Source organism: Plectropomus leopardus, chromosome 10, assembly GCF_008729295.1.
Source record: "Plectropomus leopardus isolate mb chromosome 10, YSFRI_Pleo_2.0, whole genome shotgun sequence".
Classification (NCBI taxonomy): domain Eukaryota; kingdom Metazoa; phylum Chordata; class Actinopteri; order Perciformes; family Serranidae; genus Plectropomus; species Plectropomus leopardus.
The window spans coordinates 29,785,777-29,804,298 of NC_056472.1; the positions used below are offsets into that span (position 1 = coordinate 29,785,777).

The following is an 18,522-nucleotide window of genomic DNA, read 5'->3' on the forward strand; positions in this document are numbered from 1 at the left end:
ATAAGGTGCATAAAACAGCATCAAAACAGAACTTGTTGATCAAAAAAGTGCCAGTGGAGGATCCCCCACAGAGGTCCTGAGCCCATAGTGGCCAAAAGAAACGTCCCAAACTCGTAGAAATATCCCAAAATCTTAAAAATGTCCTAAAATCCTAGGAACGTTTTTAAATCCTGGAAATGTCCTAAAATTCTAAGAATGTTTTAAAATCTGGGAAATGTCCTACAATCGTAGAAACATATTAAAATATTAAAAATGTTCTGAAATCCTAGAAACATCCTAAAATCGTAAAAATATCCTAAAATCCTATAAACATGTAGGGAGCTGACTGGCCCCTGGCCACCTGTCATTTTCTAAAAGTGGCCCCCAAACGAAACAAGGTGAGTGTCCCTGCGCTGTGCAGTTATTCCAATGTGCAATATTCCTCCAACTCTTTAACATATATTTAACATAAGTTACACATACTGTATATATAAGTACATACGGCCAGTTCTTACTGTAATTCTTACATTTTGTGTTTTACACTGTAGCATCACACACACATTTCTAACTTTAAATATGTTTTTACACATTGAATTGTAGCATATGGCACATTGTTAAAACACTTAATACACTTAGCACATTATACACATTATCATTTTAAATATTTTACATACTAGGACTAACATTGATTTTAATATTACTGCATTTTTATGTTTACATACTTTGTGCTTGTACTTATTTCTACTATATCTATAATTCTCTATTCTTGGCACCAGAGCGACTGTAATGAACAATTTCTCCAAATAAAGTATTTCTGATTCTAAAACACCAAATATTTAAAGACAACAAAAACACCACCAATTTTCGACCAACTTTCTTCTTTTTAATAATTCCCGACATATGGTTTGTTACTGAACTCTTGGTTGTCGTTTTTTGACACAGCGAAACCAAAAGTTCCGACGTTTCCAAATGCAGCATGGACATTAAACGACCCTCTGAGGAGCGATGAAAACATGGTGGACTGCACAGGGCGAGCCGCCACAGCAACAAATCAAGACATAAATCTGATATAAAACACTAATGCAGATTCAAACTTTAACATAGTTTAATATGTTCTCACTCACACATTCTGCTATATTTAAACACACAGATCTAACTCAAAATATGCAGTGTTTTGCCCGTATAACTAAATAAATTAAACTATTTGTGGCCAGGTTGTATTCTGAATATATTACATCCACAAATCAAATAGCTATATTGTGCCAGTCTTTAGTGTTCAAATTGCTTTGGTTTCTCTAAAAAAAAAAAAAAAAACATAGAGGGAACTTCACAGAGCAACTTAACAAGACATGGACCAAAAATTGGCAAGAATTTTTTTTTTTTTTTTTTAAAAGTAAAGGACGTCATACTGAATTTATTCAAACAATCAAATCAACACATATACAAAAACAATACACCTTATCAAAAAAATTGAAGAGCTTTAAATAAAATAAAAGTCCATCAGGTGACACAAATAAAAAGGAATATTTGTATATTCTTAATTCCATTGAGTGCACTATTAGAAATTAGTATTACTTTGATAAAGTTTGTCTCTGTTAATAAAAGGCTACTAAAAGTTATGAAATGAAAAGACCGTTAGAGAGAGAAAAGTAAACTGCAATAAAATGTGAAGGCACACTGAGTCCAGTAAAATTTTCAGCAGTTCAGATGCAGATACAGACTGTATATAAAGATGGATGACTAAAGTGAGGCTAAAACATCTGGATCGCCCCCTGGTGTCTGGCTGCGGTATAGGTCATGAACCCTGCCCCCTCTGTGTTAGTGAGTGGGACATGAGCCAACCTAAAAACTTAAAGTAAACGCTAAATAAATTTACCTCAAAGATTCTCATCACCCTGATGTTTTATCAAGTGCTCGTTTTTATGAAAAGTTCAGTTTTAATAAGTTATCAGATTTTAACAAAATCTGATAACTTTCCGTCATGATTGACAGCTGTGTGTGCTAATCTGTGTGCTTGCATTCAATGGGGCTGCTTGTGATTGATTGGACAGGTGTTTTTTGTAGAAACTCCCCCTGTTACTGCCAAGACTCCAGCTCCAAAAATGCCACCGGCACAAGATGACAGCGGATATTTCAATATGTATGATTGAATTCTATAAACGGGGTATTTGATGCCATGATTGACAGTTGTGTGTGCAAATGTGTGTGCGTGTGTTCAGAAGCGCTGCTCTCAACTGGTTGGACGGGTGATCGTAACAGCACAGACTCTGACTCCAAATGACATCACGAGCGCAAAATAACAGCGGTTTTATCCGGGATGTTTTGGCTTCACTTTTGCATGGAGGTGTGTAAGTGGGGACGCGTCATCCATCTTTATATACAGTTTATTCTGGATTCAGCTAATAGAGGAAGAAACATGGTGGATAAACACCTCTCCAGCATCTTAGATTTATGTTACTATCTTGGTCTTATTAAGTTATTTCAGGATTTTTCACACTTATATACCCTGAATTTTGAATGTAGTGTGTCTGGTGTTGTAACTGATGATTCGCTCCCATCTCAGACACCAAAGATGATTCTGAGATCAGCCAGCGAGAGTTTGGAGAAGGTGCTGCCCGTCCCCGACAGCACATTCTGGGCCAGCTCCTTCTTCTTCGCCTGCAGTGTAGAGATCTTCTCCTCCACTGTGCCGTCACACACAAACCTGGAAACACACACAAAAACAAAAACTGCTTACTAACACATGTACACCAACTTATAACACATAAATGCCTGTGAGCCATATCGCTCAGAATAAACAGTTTTCCTGTTTTTCTTGTAGGTTTGTTGTTGCCGACATGACATGAACATGAATTTTAACTGGATTTCTGCTTTGAGCAACTTTGAATGTATTTTAATAATAATAATAACGATAATAATAATAATAGATAGGACTTAAATATCACTTTTTTAGGTACTCAAATAATAGTATCTACAACACACAACACACACACACACACACACACACACACACACTCATTACCTGTGGATGGTGACATCTTTACTTTGTCCTACTCTGTAGATTCGGTCACAGGCCTGATCCTCCAAAGCTGGGTTCCTGTCAGTATTCAGGGGTCAGAAAGTCCTTTCTGTCAGAAAGCTATTCACCAAACCCAAAACCAACATTTTTCCCCCAAACCTTAAAGGAATACTTTGCTGATTTTCAACCAGCTCTGTATGAAAACAACGTGGGTGGTTTTTGTAGATGAACTGTGGTAAACTTTCCTCCATCTTAAATGTGCGTAGTTAGCCACCGCCACCACAAAAAAGCACCAAATGTTAAAAACAACAGTATCTCAGACAAAAGACGTGCTGAATATACAGCTGGCAGCATCTAGCAGAAGAAAGTTAACACCAGCAATCAGACTCCTTTGGTTTTGTGTGATTCAGTGTGCGTCTCACCAGTGCATGTCAATGAGAAAAAGGTGGTTTCCACCAATCAGATTGAGTCCAACTCCTCCAGCACAAAGAGAAACCAGCATCACCTTTAACACAAAAACAGAAAAATAAAGAGATACATACAGTATATACACACATTTACTCACAATGAGTTCATCAAACGTAACACTGGTTACAGTCCAGCCCTGAAAACAAAGCAGCAGCGTGGGGGCTCTCTCTAGAAAACTATTGACCTAAACATATTGTGGCAAAACAATGGGAGAAAAGGCACATCTATTCATGTTTTTATACATTTGGGAAAAAAAACAAAACACATGGGTACCCATCATAATTTCTGATGTATAAAAACCAACAAGCAACAGGAAATACTTTAGTCTGAAGTTTAATTGTTGTCTGGTGATTAAACCTCTGTTGATATACTTGCTAATGAATGTAAAAGTCGTTCTAGTCGTGTGATTTGTGTTTGGGGCTGAGAGTTTTTGTTGAGTTTTACCTGCGGTCCGTCAGGGTTAGTGTTGAATTCTTCCACCAGGTCCATGCGGCGCCGGGGGTTAACAGACCCGTCGATGACAGCGTGTCTCAGGCCCATCTGCTGCAGGTGAACTGCAACGATGCTGAGCATGCTGGTCCACTGAGACACGATCACGCTACACATCACCAGAAGACGAGACACCGTGAGAATCACGCATGTGACAGAGATCCGTAGTTCACAGGTGAAACTAATGCATAGGTCGATTCAAAAATTAGGTGTGCAGATGTGTGAGGAAGATGAATATTTAGGACAAGAACAGAAGATCATCCTCAGGAGATGAAGAAGTTCTTCAAAAGCTCACAAAGCGTCACACACCATGCTGAAGTCAAAAAACTAAAATAACATTAAAAAGGTAGTTTTTCAACCTTGACCCCAATTTACCATGTTTTGTGTCCAAGTTATGAATAGAAACAACATTTAATAAAAAAGGTCCACCATCTGGGGAGAGCGGGTACAGGCTGGATTGTAAGCATTCAGGGCGTGTTTGCACCGTCAGTTTATGTCCACAAAACATCATTTTGGCCTCTGACAGGCTCGGATTGTTTTTATAGGTTTCTGTAGGGATTCGTTCCATTATTTTGTCAAAGGTAGACCTTTTTGTTAAAACGTAAGATCCTGTTTCATTTGACCAGGAACGGCTCTAAAATCGCCATCGTCAAACCAACCAGACTCAATTGAATTAAACATTTCTTTGATGATAGTAATAAAACATACTCCATTCAAAGGTGAGAGAAACAAAATTCAAAGAAAGCATCTTCGTCGACTTTTCGCTGTTACAACAATTGACAGCTCTGGTTCGGTTGAGTTAGATGTGAAAATATGCTGGTTCAGGTTTTTGGAGTCTGGTGGGTTTGGCGATGGGGGCTGTTTCTGGTTAAACTAAAAGGATCTAATGTTTTATCCACATTGTGTTAGATTATTTAGCCCCTAGTCATAAAGCTGTGAGCCTCCAAGGACCTGCAGCTCTTAAGGCTGCAAATTCCTGCGTGATTTTGTCAAAGCTCACCGTCAGCGCTGCTACGCTGTTTCAACACACTCATGGAATTAACCAAAAAATGACGATAGCCCATTACATCGTAACGTTAATAGCTGTAGGGTACTGATATTATGGTAAGCTAAATTAAGCATATCTACATTAAATTAGATTGATCGACCCTCTATGGAAATCTGGATGTCAACATTTTCACGAAAACGGTGAATACGACTGCGTGACACTCAAGAACAGCCTCTGAGTGGATCTTGTGGGTAGATTGATTTGCTATTTACGTTATTTGGCAGGTGCTTTTGTCTGCCAAAACAATGTGTTGAATGATGAATGAAAAAAAAAGAACCTCAAACTAAAATACCGAATGTTTTACCTTTTCTGATCAGCACCGTTCTGTCTGATTGCTTTCAGCTCAGTGATGATGGCAGAAATCTGGAAAATTGAGGTAGAAGTATTAGTTTGTTTTTGTGATAAAATAACACCAGTGATACAGAAAAAAAGAAATATTTTGCACCAGCAGATGTAGACTTCGATATGTTGTAAAACATTAAACACCCCTATCTTTTGTTGTCTTTGATCTTTTGAATGGTCATATCCAGAACAGACAGAGTAGTTTTTGTAATTGCAGCAAATATAAAAAAGCCTCATATTCTCACATTCAGGAAGTAATTGTGATATTAGGATTCTGAGCATAACGGATACCCACCTTTGTGCTCTCACTGGTGTCCTCAAACAGCTGTGAGGGGAAGCGAGTGCCGTTGAGGGCCACGGTGTCTCTGGGTTGTGATGGCGAGGGGCTGGAGGAGAGAGACAGAGCATTGAGCTGCTCCTCCAGAGACAAGACGATCCCATCACCCTGCAGCTCCGACGTGTCCAGAGTCTGAGCGGAGACAAAGAAGGACATCAGTACTTGTGCGTACTGTGCAGTTGTTGTGTGTGTGTGTGTGTGTGTGTGTGTGTGTGTAAAAGCATGTGTGAGCTTTTAGATAAAAGACAAGAGCACGCGTGTACCTTCTTAAGAAGTGACAGGTGACAGCAGCACTGTCTGAGGCGCAGCAGCAAGGACAGGATGTGGACGGTGCTGGACGCCTGCTGAGGCTGCTGGGAACTCGACATAACAGGGTCAGCCTGGGACATACCAAACTCCTGGGCCACTGGGGGGAAGACAGACAGACAGACAGACAGACAGACAGACAGACACACACACACACACACACACACACACACACACTTTTTTTTAATCTCTTCTCTTCTTGTGTCACCTTGAATTGTACAAAAATAATGCTAAAAATAATATTCAGTATGAGTTCTAGTGGAAATATAGAGAGGAACATACAGAATGTCAGGAAGCAGCAGCTACAGAACCGTCCCTAAGTAACGGCTTTGTTGTGATCTCTGCAGATTTACATGTTGTTCTGCTTGTTGATGGAAGGAGTCAAACATCAGATATCAGTTTATTCTTTCAGGTAACTGAGCTGGAAACTCACTACACCTGAACTCAAACCGTGGCCAGCGTGTCCTCTCATCATGTCCTCTTATCATGTCCTCTCATCATGTCCCCATTACACACACGTAGCAGAAGGACGGAGGGGAGAGACGGCGGCCGCTTACAGCGGTGTTCAGCAGTTACTGTAACACCAGCGGAGAATGAGAGCGAAACGGACACCAGCGGAGAAAGAGAGTGGAGCGGCCCGTTTTTTTTGTTTTTTTTAGCGCGACGCCCCTCCAGTGTGTGGCGCTCTAAGCGACCTCCTATATCGCCTATGCCAAAGGCCCTGGACAGTATATGTCCTTCTTGTAAATAAGTTGCTAAATGTTTCTTTCTTTTTTTTTTTAAACAACCACACTGAGAGGGTCTGAAAAGCCGCTGAATAGCGATGCAGTCGGCATGTTAGTAGTCTTCCCCTCCCGTCACCCTGCCTGGGACCTTAGATCGGGTCGTTCGTTTGTTTTTGGACATGGAAATGTTGTTTTATTGCATAATATCCGTAACAGTGTCTCCTACACTACAGAAAAAACACAGATTGACATAAAATCTTGTCAATGGCGGGTAAAGAGAAAAAAAAACATGTTGTAAACTGATCTAGCAGCAGTTTGACAGGCAGCATAATGCAGTTCCCACATTTTCAAGGTGTCAAAGTAAAAAATTCCAGGATTGCGACAACACTAATTTACACACTGGAAAATGTCAAAAGTGTCATCCTGCTCTCATCATGAGACTAGAAATCAACAACCAGATCAGACGTTACTCTGAGATTCAGATTAGCTGTTACTCCACTTAAATGATTCTTTGTGTGATGACAAAATATAATTTGTGTGCTTGCAAAAAAATATTTTCCAGTGCTCACAATGTTTGACTGGACTGAGACACTGGTATAATTTCATATAGTCACATCTCTATAAACGCTATAATTGGGGCAGGATTGATGGCATGGTCTGTTTTCTGAGGATGATAAAAAACAGCTGATATCTCACCTTTGTCAAAGGGATTGGAACTGGAAGCATTTCCCTTTTTCAAATCCTTTTCTTCGTGTCTCTTCAAGTAGCTCTGCAGAGTAGATCTAGAAGAAAAGAACGGATGACCTTCCAGTGTCACTTAATATTCATTTATTCATCTGTCTGCTGCGTCCAGGAGGACTAAACAGCTCCTCATCTCTTAGGAGACGTTGTGAGCAAAGTGAGAATAGTGTACCTGTGAGCATTGATTAGTCCTTAATTTTATTTCCTAGAAACTTCAATGCCTTTAATGAAAACATCCCGAGGTCAAAGAAAGTTGTGCAGGAAATATCCCAAGTTGTGAGGAAAAGGAAAACACAACATTAAGAAATTTAAAGTTAACTTATAATAACAACATATTATTAATGCCAAATGTTTTCTTTAAAATATTCATGAAACAGGGAACTGGAGGATGGTCCTGTGTTTCCTTGAATTTTTAGTTTTAGACTAGCTAGATTTTTCTTTTATCAGGGCTGCTCAGCTTGAAACCTTCCTAACCAAAAAAAAAAAAAAAAAAAAAAACAGTAAAAAAAGGATACTGGGTCTGTTTTCTCATGAGTAGTTTGTTAAATTAAAAAAATCAGACAAGTAGTGTATTACCTTGATTGTGCAAAGACCACATCATACACGGCCTGTTCGTCCTCGGACAGTTTGAGCCGATGCACCTCGCAGGATCGATCAGGAAGAGACACCTGAAACATTCAACATTTCCCTTCAGACAGGATCAAGAGTCAATGTGTGGATGCTGCAATTAATCAAAACTTCAGTTGTAGACAAAATCAAAGACAAAGTTTGTGGCCTTCATAAAACGTGTCCTAAATCAAGAGTTTTCATAAAGACTGAAGTCAAAGGTGTGTGCGTGTCCCTACCAGTGGTTTTCCCGTGGAGTCCAGCTGGTCTTTAGTTCGTCGCAGCAGCAGACTCCTCGTCAGGATGTTGAGTCTCTCTCTGCCTCTTTTTGAGCCGTTGTCCACCTGAGCTTTCCACAGTTTGTACTCATCGAACGGAGAACAACGCAGAAACCTGAAGACAGCCGGGGAATGAACAAAATCTCATTCTGACAAAAAATCTTCACTGACTTCACTTCACCGCAGTGAAGATGCATGTTGGTATAGTTTCCAAAAACCTCTTCAGGGTCTGAATAATTTCCTGAGCACGATCAGGGGGAAAACATCTTTGCACTCATCAGTGATTCTTAATGCAATGTGAGAAATGTTGACTCACAGATGAAATACAAGGGGCACAGAAGCGACACGGGGTGTAGGCAGGGTGGAGGTTTTGTTTTTCTTTACGCGATACACAGACTTTGTCTCTGTAAAATGTGGTTTCTGCCAGCTTTACTGTGTGTGTTGAGTTTTACTCAGTGATGATGCGGTTGTTTATGCAGAGTTTTTAAGCGTCGGCTATATTAACTGGTCCTGAATTAATTAACTGGATTGTTTCAACAGCAGGCTGCGTGGATTTGAAAGATGCATTTATTATGAATTTTAAAAACCTCCCAAAAGGTTGCTCTGCTGCATCACAATGCCTCTGGTACAATGAGGTATTCATGATAATCATTTTTAAACAGTTTTTTTTCCACAGTATTAGGATTTATCACACATTCATTTATAAAACATCTATAGTCAGAAACAGATTTTCTGTTTTTGGAGCTGGACTGCTCATTAGAAGTGCTACTGAAACATATATACTGTTGAGTTATTTATAGCACCACACTGTTGGGAGTGCAGATCATACTCTGGGCACAGACGGAGCAGCAGATGCATTGAAAGTGGAGCTTGACTGTTCATTCTGCAGGGTCTAAAAGTTTGCTTTTACTCCTTCTGCAGTAGCTGCCCTTCTCTTTATTATCTTTCACCCCCAATTATTCACCCTGAAACTGATGCTGAAGATAAAAAAAGAACCTATAAAGGGCTCTGCCTGTGCTGCGTTCATGGACCCGCAAGACATTCGAATTTAGAGAGGGGACAAAGAATGGTAAAAAAAGAAATAAAAAGGGTCACGACCAACATTTAAAAAATGGGGTGTTAGCCCCCAACCTTACAGGAAGTCGCACATAGAGGGGAAAAAAAGACAAGCTGCACATAAGAGGAGCAGTACGACGCCCGCGCAGTTTAGCACTGGCTTTTGTCGTCAGTGTAGTAGCTGCAGTGGACAAGCTCTGCGTCTCCGCAGACGTGTCACGCTGCATCTGTGCCTCATGTATTCAAGTCTGGTGGCTAAAGTAGTTGTATTCAGTGCGTTCTTACTTGAGCAGTGAGAACATGTCCAGCAGGTTGTTCTGGATGGGTGTGCCGGTGACAGCCCAGCGGGCCCGAGCCTTCAGCTGACAGACGGCTATGGAGGTCTGCACTTTGGGGTTTTTGATGTTGTGGGCTTCGTCCAGAACCACCCGCGCCCAGGACACTCGCAGAAGAGGAGCAGAGCGCGATGGCTGAGAAGTATCAGTATCTTTGCCGAGTTTCTCACCGTCCTCCTTCTGGACTGGGATCTCCTTCGAGACCAAACTGTATGTGGTCACCACCACATCGTGATCCGCCAGCCTGAGAGACCAGCAGAAAATGATTCACTCAGTTTGACTGTGTGTGTGGCAGTAAACAATGTACCTGAGTACAACTTAACTGTGCTCCTGATGTGTTTTTCCAGGGTTAATACAGAGTCAAATTCAAGGAATTTAAAGTGCTTTTTCTAGCTCTCATTTTTTTCTTCAAGGCTGACATTGTTTCCTCCACAACCTTTTTTTGCAATAGAATTGCACAGCTTTATAAAGAGAGCAAACACATGCTACCAGGGCCACCTTTTTAAATTTAATTAGCTGGTTGTTTTTATTCAGTTAAGGCCTGTGATTGGCAAAGAACAAAAAAAGCGGGAAATATAAGAGCGCAGAGCAGGACGCGGCTCCTACTGCACGTACGGCATTAAATTAATTAAATAATTAAAAATGACTGCAAGCATCTGCTTCCTGGTTTAAAACATTTTTCTAACAAGTTTCATGGCTTTATTTTTACTCCTTCAATTTCTAAGTACCTTTTCAAGAACCAAGCCAAAAAAATCCAAAGTGAGAGTGCCAAATTCAGGCAGACTTTGGTAGACTGCACTTTAGAGTGCAGAAAACAGACAGCAGTGTGTTTGTGTGAATGTGTGCACGGTTCCCTCACACTCTGGAGCTTTTCTCACGGTTTGGGCCGTGGTACAAGTACACAGACAGCCTGCCGGTCTTCACGTGTCTTTCAATCTCCCTCTTCCAGTGGTGGATCAGAGAGGCAGGACAGATGATCAGAGTGCCTTTAGAGACCACGAGTCTGGAGTCTGCACCAACAAACAAACGAAACAAAACTTGAAAACTGAATCAACTCCAGAAGTCAGACAAAAACCCTAGTCTTATGTACTTTATAGGTCCAGTGTGTAAAATTTAGTGGGTTATTTTGGCAGAAATGGAATATAATATAAGAAGTATGTTTTCTTAAGTGTATAATCACTTGAAAATAAGAATAATTGTGCTTTCGTTGCCTTAAAATGAGCAGTTTAAATTAACATAAGGAGTAAGTCCTTCTCCACGGAGATTGACATGTTGCACCACTATGTCTCTACAGTAGCCCAGAATGGACAAACCAAACAAACACTGGCTCTAGACAGGAACATTTGTGTTTTCACGTCTGCTGCCACAGTTAGCAGCCCCTCTGTGACAAGCAGTGCCAGAAAAAAAACAAAAAAAAGATTTTCTTTAACAGGGCTCTAGCGGTTTACATCTCAGGATCTGTTTATTTTGCAGAGGAGGAGACCTCTGTGGATAATTCAGTTCCTGTTAATAAAACATGAACAATGAACACTGAAGGAAGTTTCAGCTGTTGTCAATCTTCAATCCTCACTGGTAGACGCCACTAAATCCCTTTAAATCTGACACACCTCATCTTTAACTATGACATGCATTGAAGGTAATAACTACATTGCTTTATTCAATAAACCAAACCGACATAATGAAAGAAGATTCTAATTACCAGTTTTGGAGATCCAGCTCTCCTCCTTTTTCTCCCCCTCTTTCTCTTCCTCCGCTTTTGCCTTCACCTTCTTGGCCAGTATGAGAGCAATCATGGTCAGGGTTTTTCCCAGACCCATGTCATCCGCTGCAGCCCAAAAAAAGGGGAAGAACAAGAGGAAGAAACAATGAAGAAATACTAATCATGATTTAAAGCCTCTCTGACACACCAAAAGAAGTTTTCTTTTCACTGGAGGTAAATGGTTTGCGATATTCTGATCACATTAAATTTGAAAACCCTTCACAGGAGAGTCTTCATTTCATAATTTCATAATAATAAGTTTGATTTTTTTGTCTTTATGTGTTGTGAGAGCAAATAGACCTAACAGACTTATTTTCACAAATTATTTTCAAAAATTTAAACATCTCCATCTTACACTTTTCGTCAGGATTTCGTATCAGTCTTCACTGCTTTTAAGAGAGAACCTAAAAAAACAAACGAAAAAAGGTGAACGTACCGAGGATTCCTCCGCAGGGATTCTGGGCTTCTCTCCAGAGCAGCCAGGCCAAAGCTCTCCTCTGATGGGCCAGGAGCGACACCTGACCAGCCAATCACAAGAAGACAATGTTATTAAAGTAACATTAAGGACCAATCAAAAAGAGGACATGTGTGTGCACATTCATGGTTAATTATTTTTTTTAATTTAAAAACTTCAAATTACAACAATAAATACATAAATCTCTGAAGTTTTGTCATAATGTCATTAGTGTTGTCAGATATTTTGAGTGAAGGACTGAGGAAAAACTGGTGGAGTGTCTAACCTTGATGCCTTTGGGGTCTGGAGCCTCGGTCTCGCTGTCGGGGCAGGAGTCCAAGGATTTGTGGAGATGGTCGATGGCCTCGGAGGTGGCGTTTTTCACCGCCAGCAGACGGTCCTCAGTCATCCTGCCGCCGTAAAAGGCCTGGACCTGTGGGTTTGCTGGAAACGAGAAACACTGAAAGTTAGGGTGTTTACATTAAAGACAAATAAATGCAATAAAAGAGAAAATGAATCTGGAGCAAAATAGTCAGATTTTAGATTCAAACACACAACTGCTTGAGAAAAATCTAAAAAGTCTAAGACACCCGAAACAATTTCAGTGTCTTAATCTTGTATGTGTGTACATGTGTATAAGTTTGTGTGTGTAAATGTATGTATAGATTTATACTTAATTGTTTTATTTGTAATTTTATTTTTGTCTTTTGTGTATTTCTTTGTGAAGGAATGTTCTGTTCTGTTAAAAATACAAATTAAATAAATAAAATGAATACAAAGCTCAACATTTCTCATTCTTCATTTCACCGTTCAGCTTACCTCCATACATCTGAGTGTATCCCTGGCTCAGCTGGAGCCCCAAGGAGCTGCTGGAGGCCTGGTGCTGGGAATGGCTCGGAGCTGGGGGGGCGGGCAGCAGGATGGTGCCTCCCTGCCGGCTGAAAGGGTTAACCTCGCTGCTACCCAGACTGGCATCTTTGCTGTTATCTCCATCCTGAGACCCTGAAAATGATTCATACATTGCAGTTTTAGTGGTCAATGAGAGATTGAAACACATGTAAACTAAACCGTTTTCTTTTTAAGACTTTTTAATGTTAGTCAGGATGAAAAATAATTTTACAATAATCCAAACTGGAAAATAAATAAATAAAAAATAATCAAGTAAATTAAAAAAAAAGAACCATGAACCAACTTTTTTTTTTTTTTACACTGAGTTAAGAACAATTTGCCCAAATGTTTACTGTAACATAAAACATTAAATTTTTGGTCCACTGGTAAAGTTAGATCTGGTAAGAATACGGAGCATTTATTGATGATTTTTATTTTGGATTTTGTGTGTCTTACCCTGTAATGGGATTAATCCACTGCTTTAATATCCATTAAACGTTTAAGAATATGGATTCAGTATTTTTTTAAATAGATGTTGCCAATTATTTTGAGATTTTACGATGCAACGTCAGAAAAAAAAGCAATTCAAAAAATCCTACTTTCAATTCCTCAGCATTTTAAGACTTTTGAAAGATTTATTTAAGACATTTTAATACCAATTAAGGCCTTATTTTATGATTAATTAATTCAATGCCCTTTGAGGCTTTTTGGGGATCTGCAGGAACCTTGTTTCTCTTGCACTTTGTTCTCATTTGTCATTCTTCATCTCTGTACTTTTAGCAATCATTTCTAAATCAGGCTCTTTTACCTTTATTGTTGTGTTTCACTGTATTTAAAGTACAGCATGTTCTTATTCAGGGCTCAAATAAAGACTGCCCGGGGCAAGAAAAATGCCACATTGGGCTTGTAAATCTAGCAACTCAAAAAAGAATCGAACACGTTTCTTTTTCTTCCAGAGTTGATGGAGGTAGTAGCTAAGAAATGAGCTTTCTCGCCTGCTTCTTATCTCTGTTGAGAGTTGCGAGTCGGGCACTTGTGAGAAACTGACGGTAGATAAAGATAAACTACAAGCGAGCACATTAATTATGCTGCAAACAGACGTTATAAATACTGCCATTATAAACTATCTGTGCTGTGAAGTGAGTGAGTTACCAGGCTGAGAAGCAGCAGTGAGACTCAGAGACTCCAGCGCGTCCTCCAGCTCTTTCACCTGAGTCCTCAACCTCTCCCCTTTGTCTGGCAGAGCCGCCACGTTCACCACAGACAGAGTCGCCTTCACAGGAAGCAATAAAGTGTGAGGACTGATATACAGATCAAAACAGATACATAGAGAAGATGATGATGTTGGTGGAGCTCGTGCAGGTTTTCATCCAGACTGTGGAGCTACTGGTGCTCCAGTTAGTCTGTGGGTGCAGTCTCTTGAATTTTATAATATTTCCGGCATGTAGTGTTGTGTGGTTCCTACTTTTGTAAAGTACTCATTGTGTCTATTTTATTTTTGTATACAGTCTAATGTCTGATTTTATGTAGTATGTTACGGACCTTTTTCTAAATCTTTAATAAAAGAATACTAACAATTATAACTAATATTATTATTATTACTTATAGGTATGTATTGTGTCTATTGTATTTTGTATATAGATTGTCTGTTTTTATGTAGTATGCTATGTAACTTTTTCTGTCTGTACTAAATAATAATAATAATGAAATAATAATAATTATTATTATTATCATAATTATTGTTATCATTAGAATTACCATCATTTTTATTATTATCATAGTATTATAGATATTTATTGTGTCTGTTGTCATTTTTTATGTAGACTAATGTCTGTTTTTTTTATATATCTGCTATGAACCTTTTTCTGTCTTCAATATAATAATAATAATAAATAATAATAAATAATAATAATAATAATAATAATTATTATTATTATTATTATTATTATTATTATTATTATTATATTATTATTATTATTATTATCATGAGCCAACTCTAAAAAGAACCTGTGGCACATGACATGCATGCCTATCAAAATCTGTCTAAACAGCCAGTCATGTCGGTCACTTGCTCACCTTTTTCTGTTTGAGCTGAGCAGTGAGCAGGCTGTGCAGCCCGTTCTGCTGACCTTTGACCTGTGAAGCCGGTTGGAACCCAGCGAAGTCGGTCAGCGTCTTTTGCACAGCTGACACAGGGGGAGTTTTCTGAGTGGCAGGTTTCACTGACACCACCACAACATCGTCGTCGTCGTCGTCTTGGTTGATTTTGGTTTGACTGGACTCTGACTGTGATGGTTTGGTCGATATCGAGTCTCTGGTGTTACTACTGAGTACAGATTTAGAGTTGCTCTCTTTCACAGTATCGCCAGTTTGTTTTACCGGAGAGGTGTCATCCTTGCTTGGTTGTTGCGGCGAATCCCTTTGAGGATTCTGTGAGGTTTGATTTATTTTCACAGGTTTGACAGTCTTGACACTGGAGGTAGAAGTAGTGTTTTCAGCTTCTCCCTGCTCGGTGCGGTTCTCTTCAGTCTTGTCTTGCACCTTCTCTGTAGTTTTTTCCTCACCGTTAGCTTTGGGACTGCTTCTCTCCTCATCTGAGACTCTCTTCTTTAACTTCATCCCCAGTGGAAGTTGTTTGCCTCGGTAAAAATCAGATGAATCCGGCTTCCCTTTGTCGTCATCTTTTACTTTTGCACTCTCCACATTCTCTTTCTGACAGCTCTCTCTTCCTGCAGCCTTGTGGTTCGCCTCGCTGTCTTTCTCCTTGCTTTCCTCGTCGCCTTCACCATGCTGCATCCGTCTCCACTCAGAGTCCTTGTCCGTCTTGGCAGGGGCTTTGAAGGGGTTTCGGACAGGCGGCAGGCCAGAGGGCTGCAGCTGTGTGTCAGACAGAGGGTTTCTCTTTTCTTTCTCTGGCTGCAATGATGGAAAACAAACATTTTAAAAACGAGTACTGGCTGGACTCAAACTGTGGATGTCGTGATTGTATGGTCAGGGACTTAAAAGGATTGCTAAATGTTTTTAAGTGAGTAAGTAGTTGTATGAGATACTTATCCATAGTCAGTGTGTTACCTACAGTAGACGCCGGTCGGCTCCCAGTTTGGAGAAGCAGGTTGGAGTGGTGATATGAAAGCTAAGCAATGTACTACTGTGGAAGCCACTAAGAAAGCTCTGTGAGAGCTGAGTCATGAGTTCCCTGTCGGATGTCGCTGTCTGACAGAAAGGTTAAGTGGTAAAAGTATTCTAATTATAGCATACACTCAATCTGACAGTGATTTTTTAGGTGGCTAAAATACGTTTTGGTACTGCCAACAGTGGTACATTGCTTAGCTTCTGTGTCTGCACTCCAGCTGCTTCTCCAAAATTAAGTGCGCAAGCTGCCATCTGCTGTATGTAACACACTGACTAAGATCAGTACCTCTTCAAAAGAGCCAAACTATCCCTTTAAAACCCAAATGTAGACTTCTTTTGTGACCAGTTTTAACTTTAGCCAAATATCTTGCCTGACACAAACATATTTAATATTTTCAGAAGCACTGGGGTCATGACGTGATTTCAACATAAAGTTCTGAACATGAGCGTGTGATAACTGATATCTGAAGACATAAAAGTGCTGGATGTTAAAGGGGTCGTGTGACCGGTGCTGTCTTACCACAGTCCAAGGCACGCTTCCACACCACCTCTGACCTGTTTTTTTACCCAAAACACACCTGTAGTACAACCTGGAAAAAGGAGAATGCGCTTAATCCAATCAGCAGTCACCTTGAGACAAATGTCTTGTTTAAGTGCCTAATCTAAAAGTGAAACAAGAATGCCTTTTCATGACTTGTTTTGTTTCTTTGGGCTATAAAAAAATCTGCACACCCACCTGTGGCTTTGTTGCTGTAGACTGAAGGTGAGAGCTTGGAGCTCCACGATCGAGTCTTCATGTTGGAGGCAGTGGGACGGCGAGACGCTGGAGGACATGATAATGATAATGCAGATCAAAAACAGGAATATACTGTATATACAGAATTGGGAAAAAAACAAGAGACCACTTAAATGTTTTCTTAAATCATGTATGGCAGCCATTCCACTCCAACACAAGCACACCTCCTTCATTTGATTTAATGAGGTACTGAATTTGTGCTCAACTGAACCAACATTATTTAACAAGGAAAAGTTCAAAAAGTATATATGGGAGGGAGGGAAAAAGTGGATTTTAATTTTAATTTTATTTTTTTTCCAAGTGTAGGCAAATGTACCATTTTAAATCAGTGTTTACGTTATGAAAAATAAACTTCATAATTCTCAAAATCATGACCACTTTTTTCTTATACCAGCATTTACTTTCATTTTCAGTAGTCAAGTGCATTTACTTTTGATACTTCATTACAGTTATTATCACACACTTTAAGAGTTTTTCAATAGGTGACTTTAAATTCTACCAAAGTCATTTTTTTGGTAAGATATTTGTACTTTCACTCAAATACGTCTCTGAGGTACCTCATCCACCACAGCATCTCTTTTTTTAAAAGTACAGAATTGTTTTATACATATTTCATTTTTTTCCACAACAATGAGGATTTATCATCATGTCACTTTTACCTGATTTATAAATGACTATACTCACACTGTGCCAGCATCATCTGTTATTTGAATTTTATCCATTTTTATCGTTAAATTATGTCGTATATTCTTAACTTGTGCATGTTGAACTACATTATGTGCCTTTTTATCTAGGCAAGGGACTACAGATGAAAATGAGCTCCCAGCTAACTCGGGTGCATTTACATTTGTATAAACGTGGATTAATGTCCCTTTTTACACATCCTCTCTAACTTCGCCTCACATATTAGAAACTGGACATCAGTGTGGAAATATTTAATCTGCCCCACGGTGATGTGTGAATACCTGGCCACATGAGTGAAATCACAGCCTTGCTTGTCAACGCAGACGTAGAAGCTTTTGCCTTTACTTGGTCCATCTTTAACGCCGGTTTTTAACATACACACGCTGCCTGTATGGAAACATGAAAAGCGAGATATTTAGCAAATCATCCTGTCAACGCGAGCTAGCAACATAAACGCTTAGAAAAAGGCTTTCGTCATTTAGCACATTCAAAAGTTAAACCGACCACTGACAGAAACTGCCTTGTCACGCACATTAAAACAGTGTAAATATGAGTTCTGGAGACTAAACACATTCATATATATTATATTTTATTATAAACTATTACCGAACCAATGATTTTATGACGACTTACCGTGAACATCGCATAAAATTTTCTCCATCGTCCTGACACTTTCAGTTCAGTTTCAGTTAGAGGAACATTTGATCGTTTCATATCGACCAATCACAGCAGTCAAATAACACATCCGGTGTACAAATATCAGAATAAAAGTTGACGCACAAATGCGGTAATTATAATCACTTATGTTTGCCGTAAAAGTAAATATATAACAACGTATATATAAAATAGAGTAGGCTAAATAAAATCGCCATTACGTGAAATGAAAACTAAACGGTATGTCTGTTTTATTCCCCATGTGACTTTTATTCTGAAAGAAGAGCCGTTAAACCGGATATAATTAGAAGCTAGTTTAGCTAAAATATTGTTCCACATAAATATTTTTTCAAATATTCTAAAAAAACGCACGGTTGGTACCGTTTTAATCGCTTATGTAAAAAAATAAAAAAAAACAAAAATAAC

At 39.3% G+C, this 18,522-nt stretch overlaps 1 protein-coding gene across 1 annotated transcript; it reads right to left on the reverse strand.

Annotated features, from left to right (window-relative positions):
- Nucleotides 1–877: 877 nt before the first annotated feature.
- On the reverse strand, nucleotides 878–18,131 carry ttf2 (transcription termination factor, RNA polymerase II). The gene is made up of 22 exons (XM_042495099.1): nucleotides 18,076–18,131; nucleotides 17,724–17,829; nucleotides 16,699–16,785; nucleotides 16,483–16,552; nucleotides 14,907–15,746; nucleotides 13,983–14,103; nucleotides 12,762–12,944; nucleotides 12,229–12,386; nucleotides 11,925–12,006; nucleotides 11,429–11,554; nucleotides 10,589–10,739; nucleotides 9,680–9,973; nucleotides 8,300–8,453; nucleotides 8,031–8,122; nucleotides 7,410–7,495; nucleotides 5,946–6,088; nucleotides 5,641–5,814; nucleotides 5,308–5,366; nucleotides 3,911–4,064; nucleotides 3,421–3,503; nucleotides 3,002–3,076; nucleotides 878–2,683 (listed from the first exon to the last, which is right to left on the reverse strand). The coding sequence occupies exons 1-22, from the start codon at nucleotides 18,101–18,103 to the stop codon at nucleotides 2,539–2,541; spliced, it is 3,411 nt and encodes a 1,136-aa protein (XP_042351033.1). The 5' UTR covers nucleotides 18,104–18,131; the 3' UTR covers nucleotides 878–2,538.
- Between the last annotated feature and the right edge of the window lie 391 nt (nucleotides 18,132–18,522).

Excerpts from the sequence above, each read along its gene's own strand:
- ttf2 (XM_042495099.1), bottom strand. The coding sequence starts at position 18,103 with ATGGAGAAAATTTTATGCGATGTTCACG. Across the intron at positions 10,740-11,428 it reads GAGCTGGATCTCCAAAACTG|ACTCCAGACTCGTGGTCTCT; the intron begins GTAATTAGAATC and ends TTGTTGGTGCAG. Across the intron at positions 7,496-8,030 it reads GTGGTCTTTGCACAATCAAG|ATCTACTCTGCAGAGCTACT; the intron begins GTAATACACTAC and ends CTTTTCTTCTAG.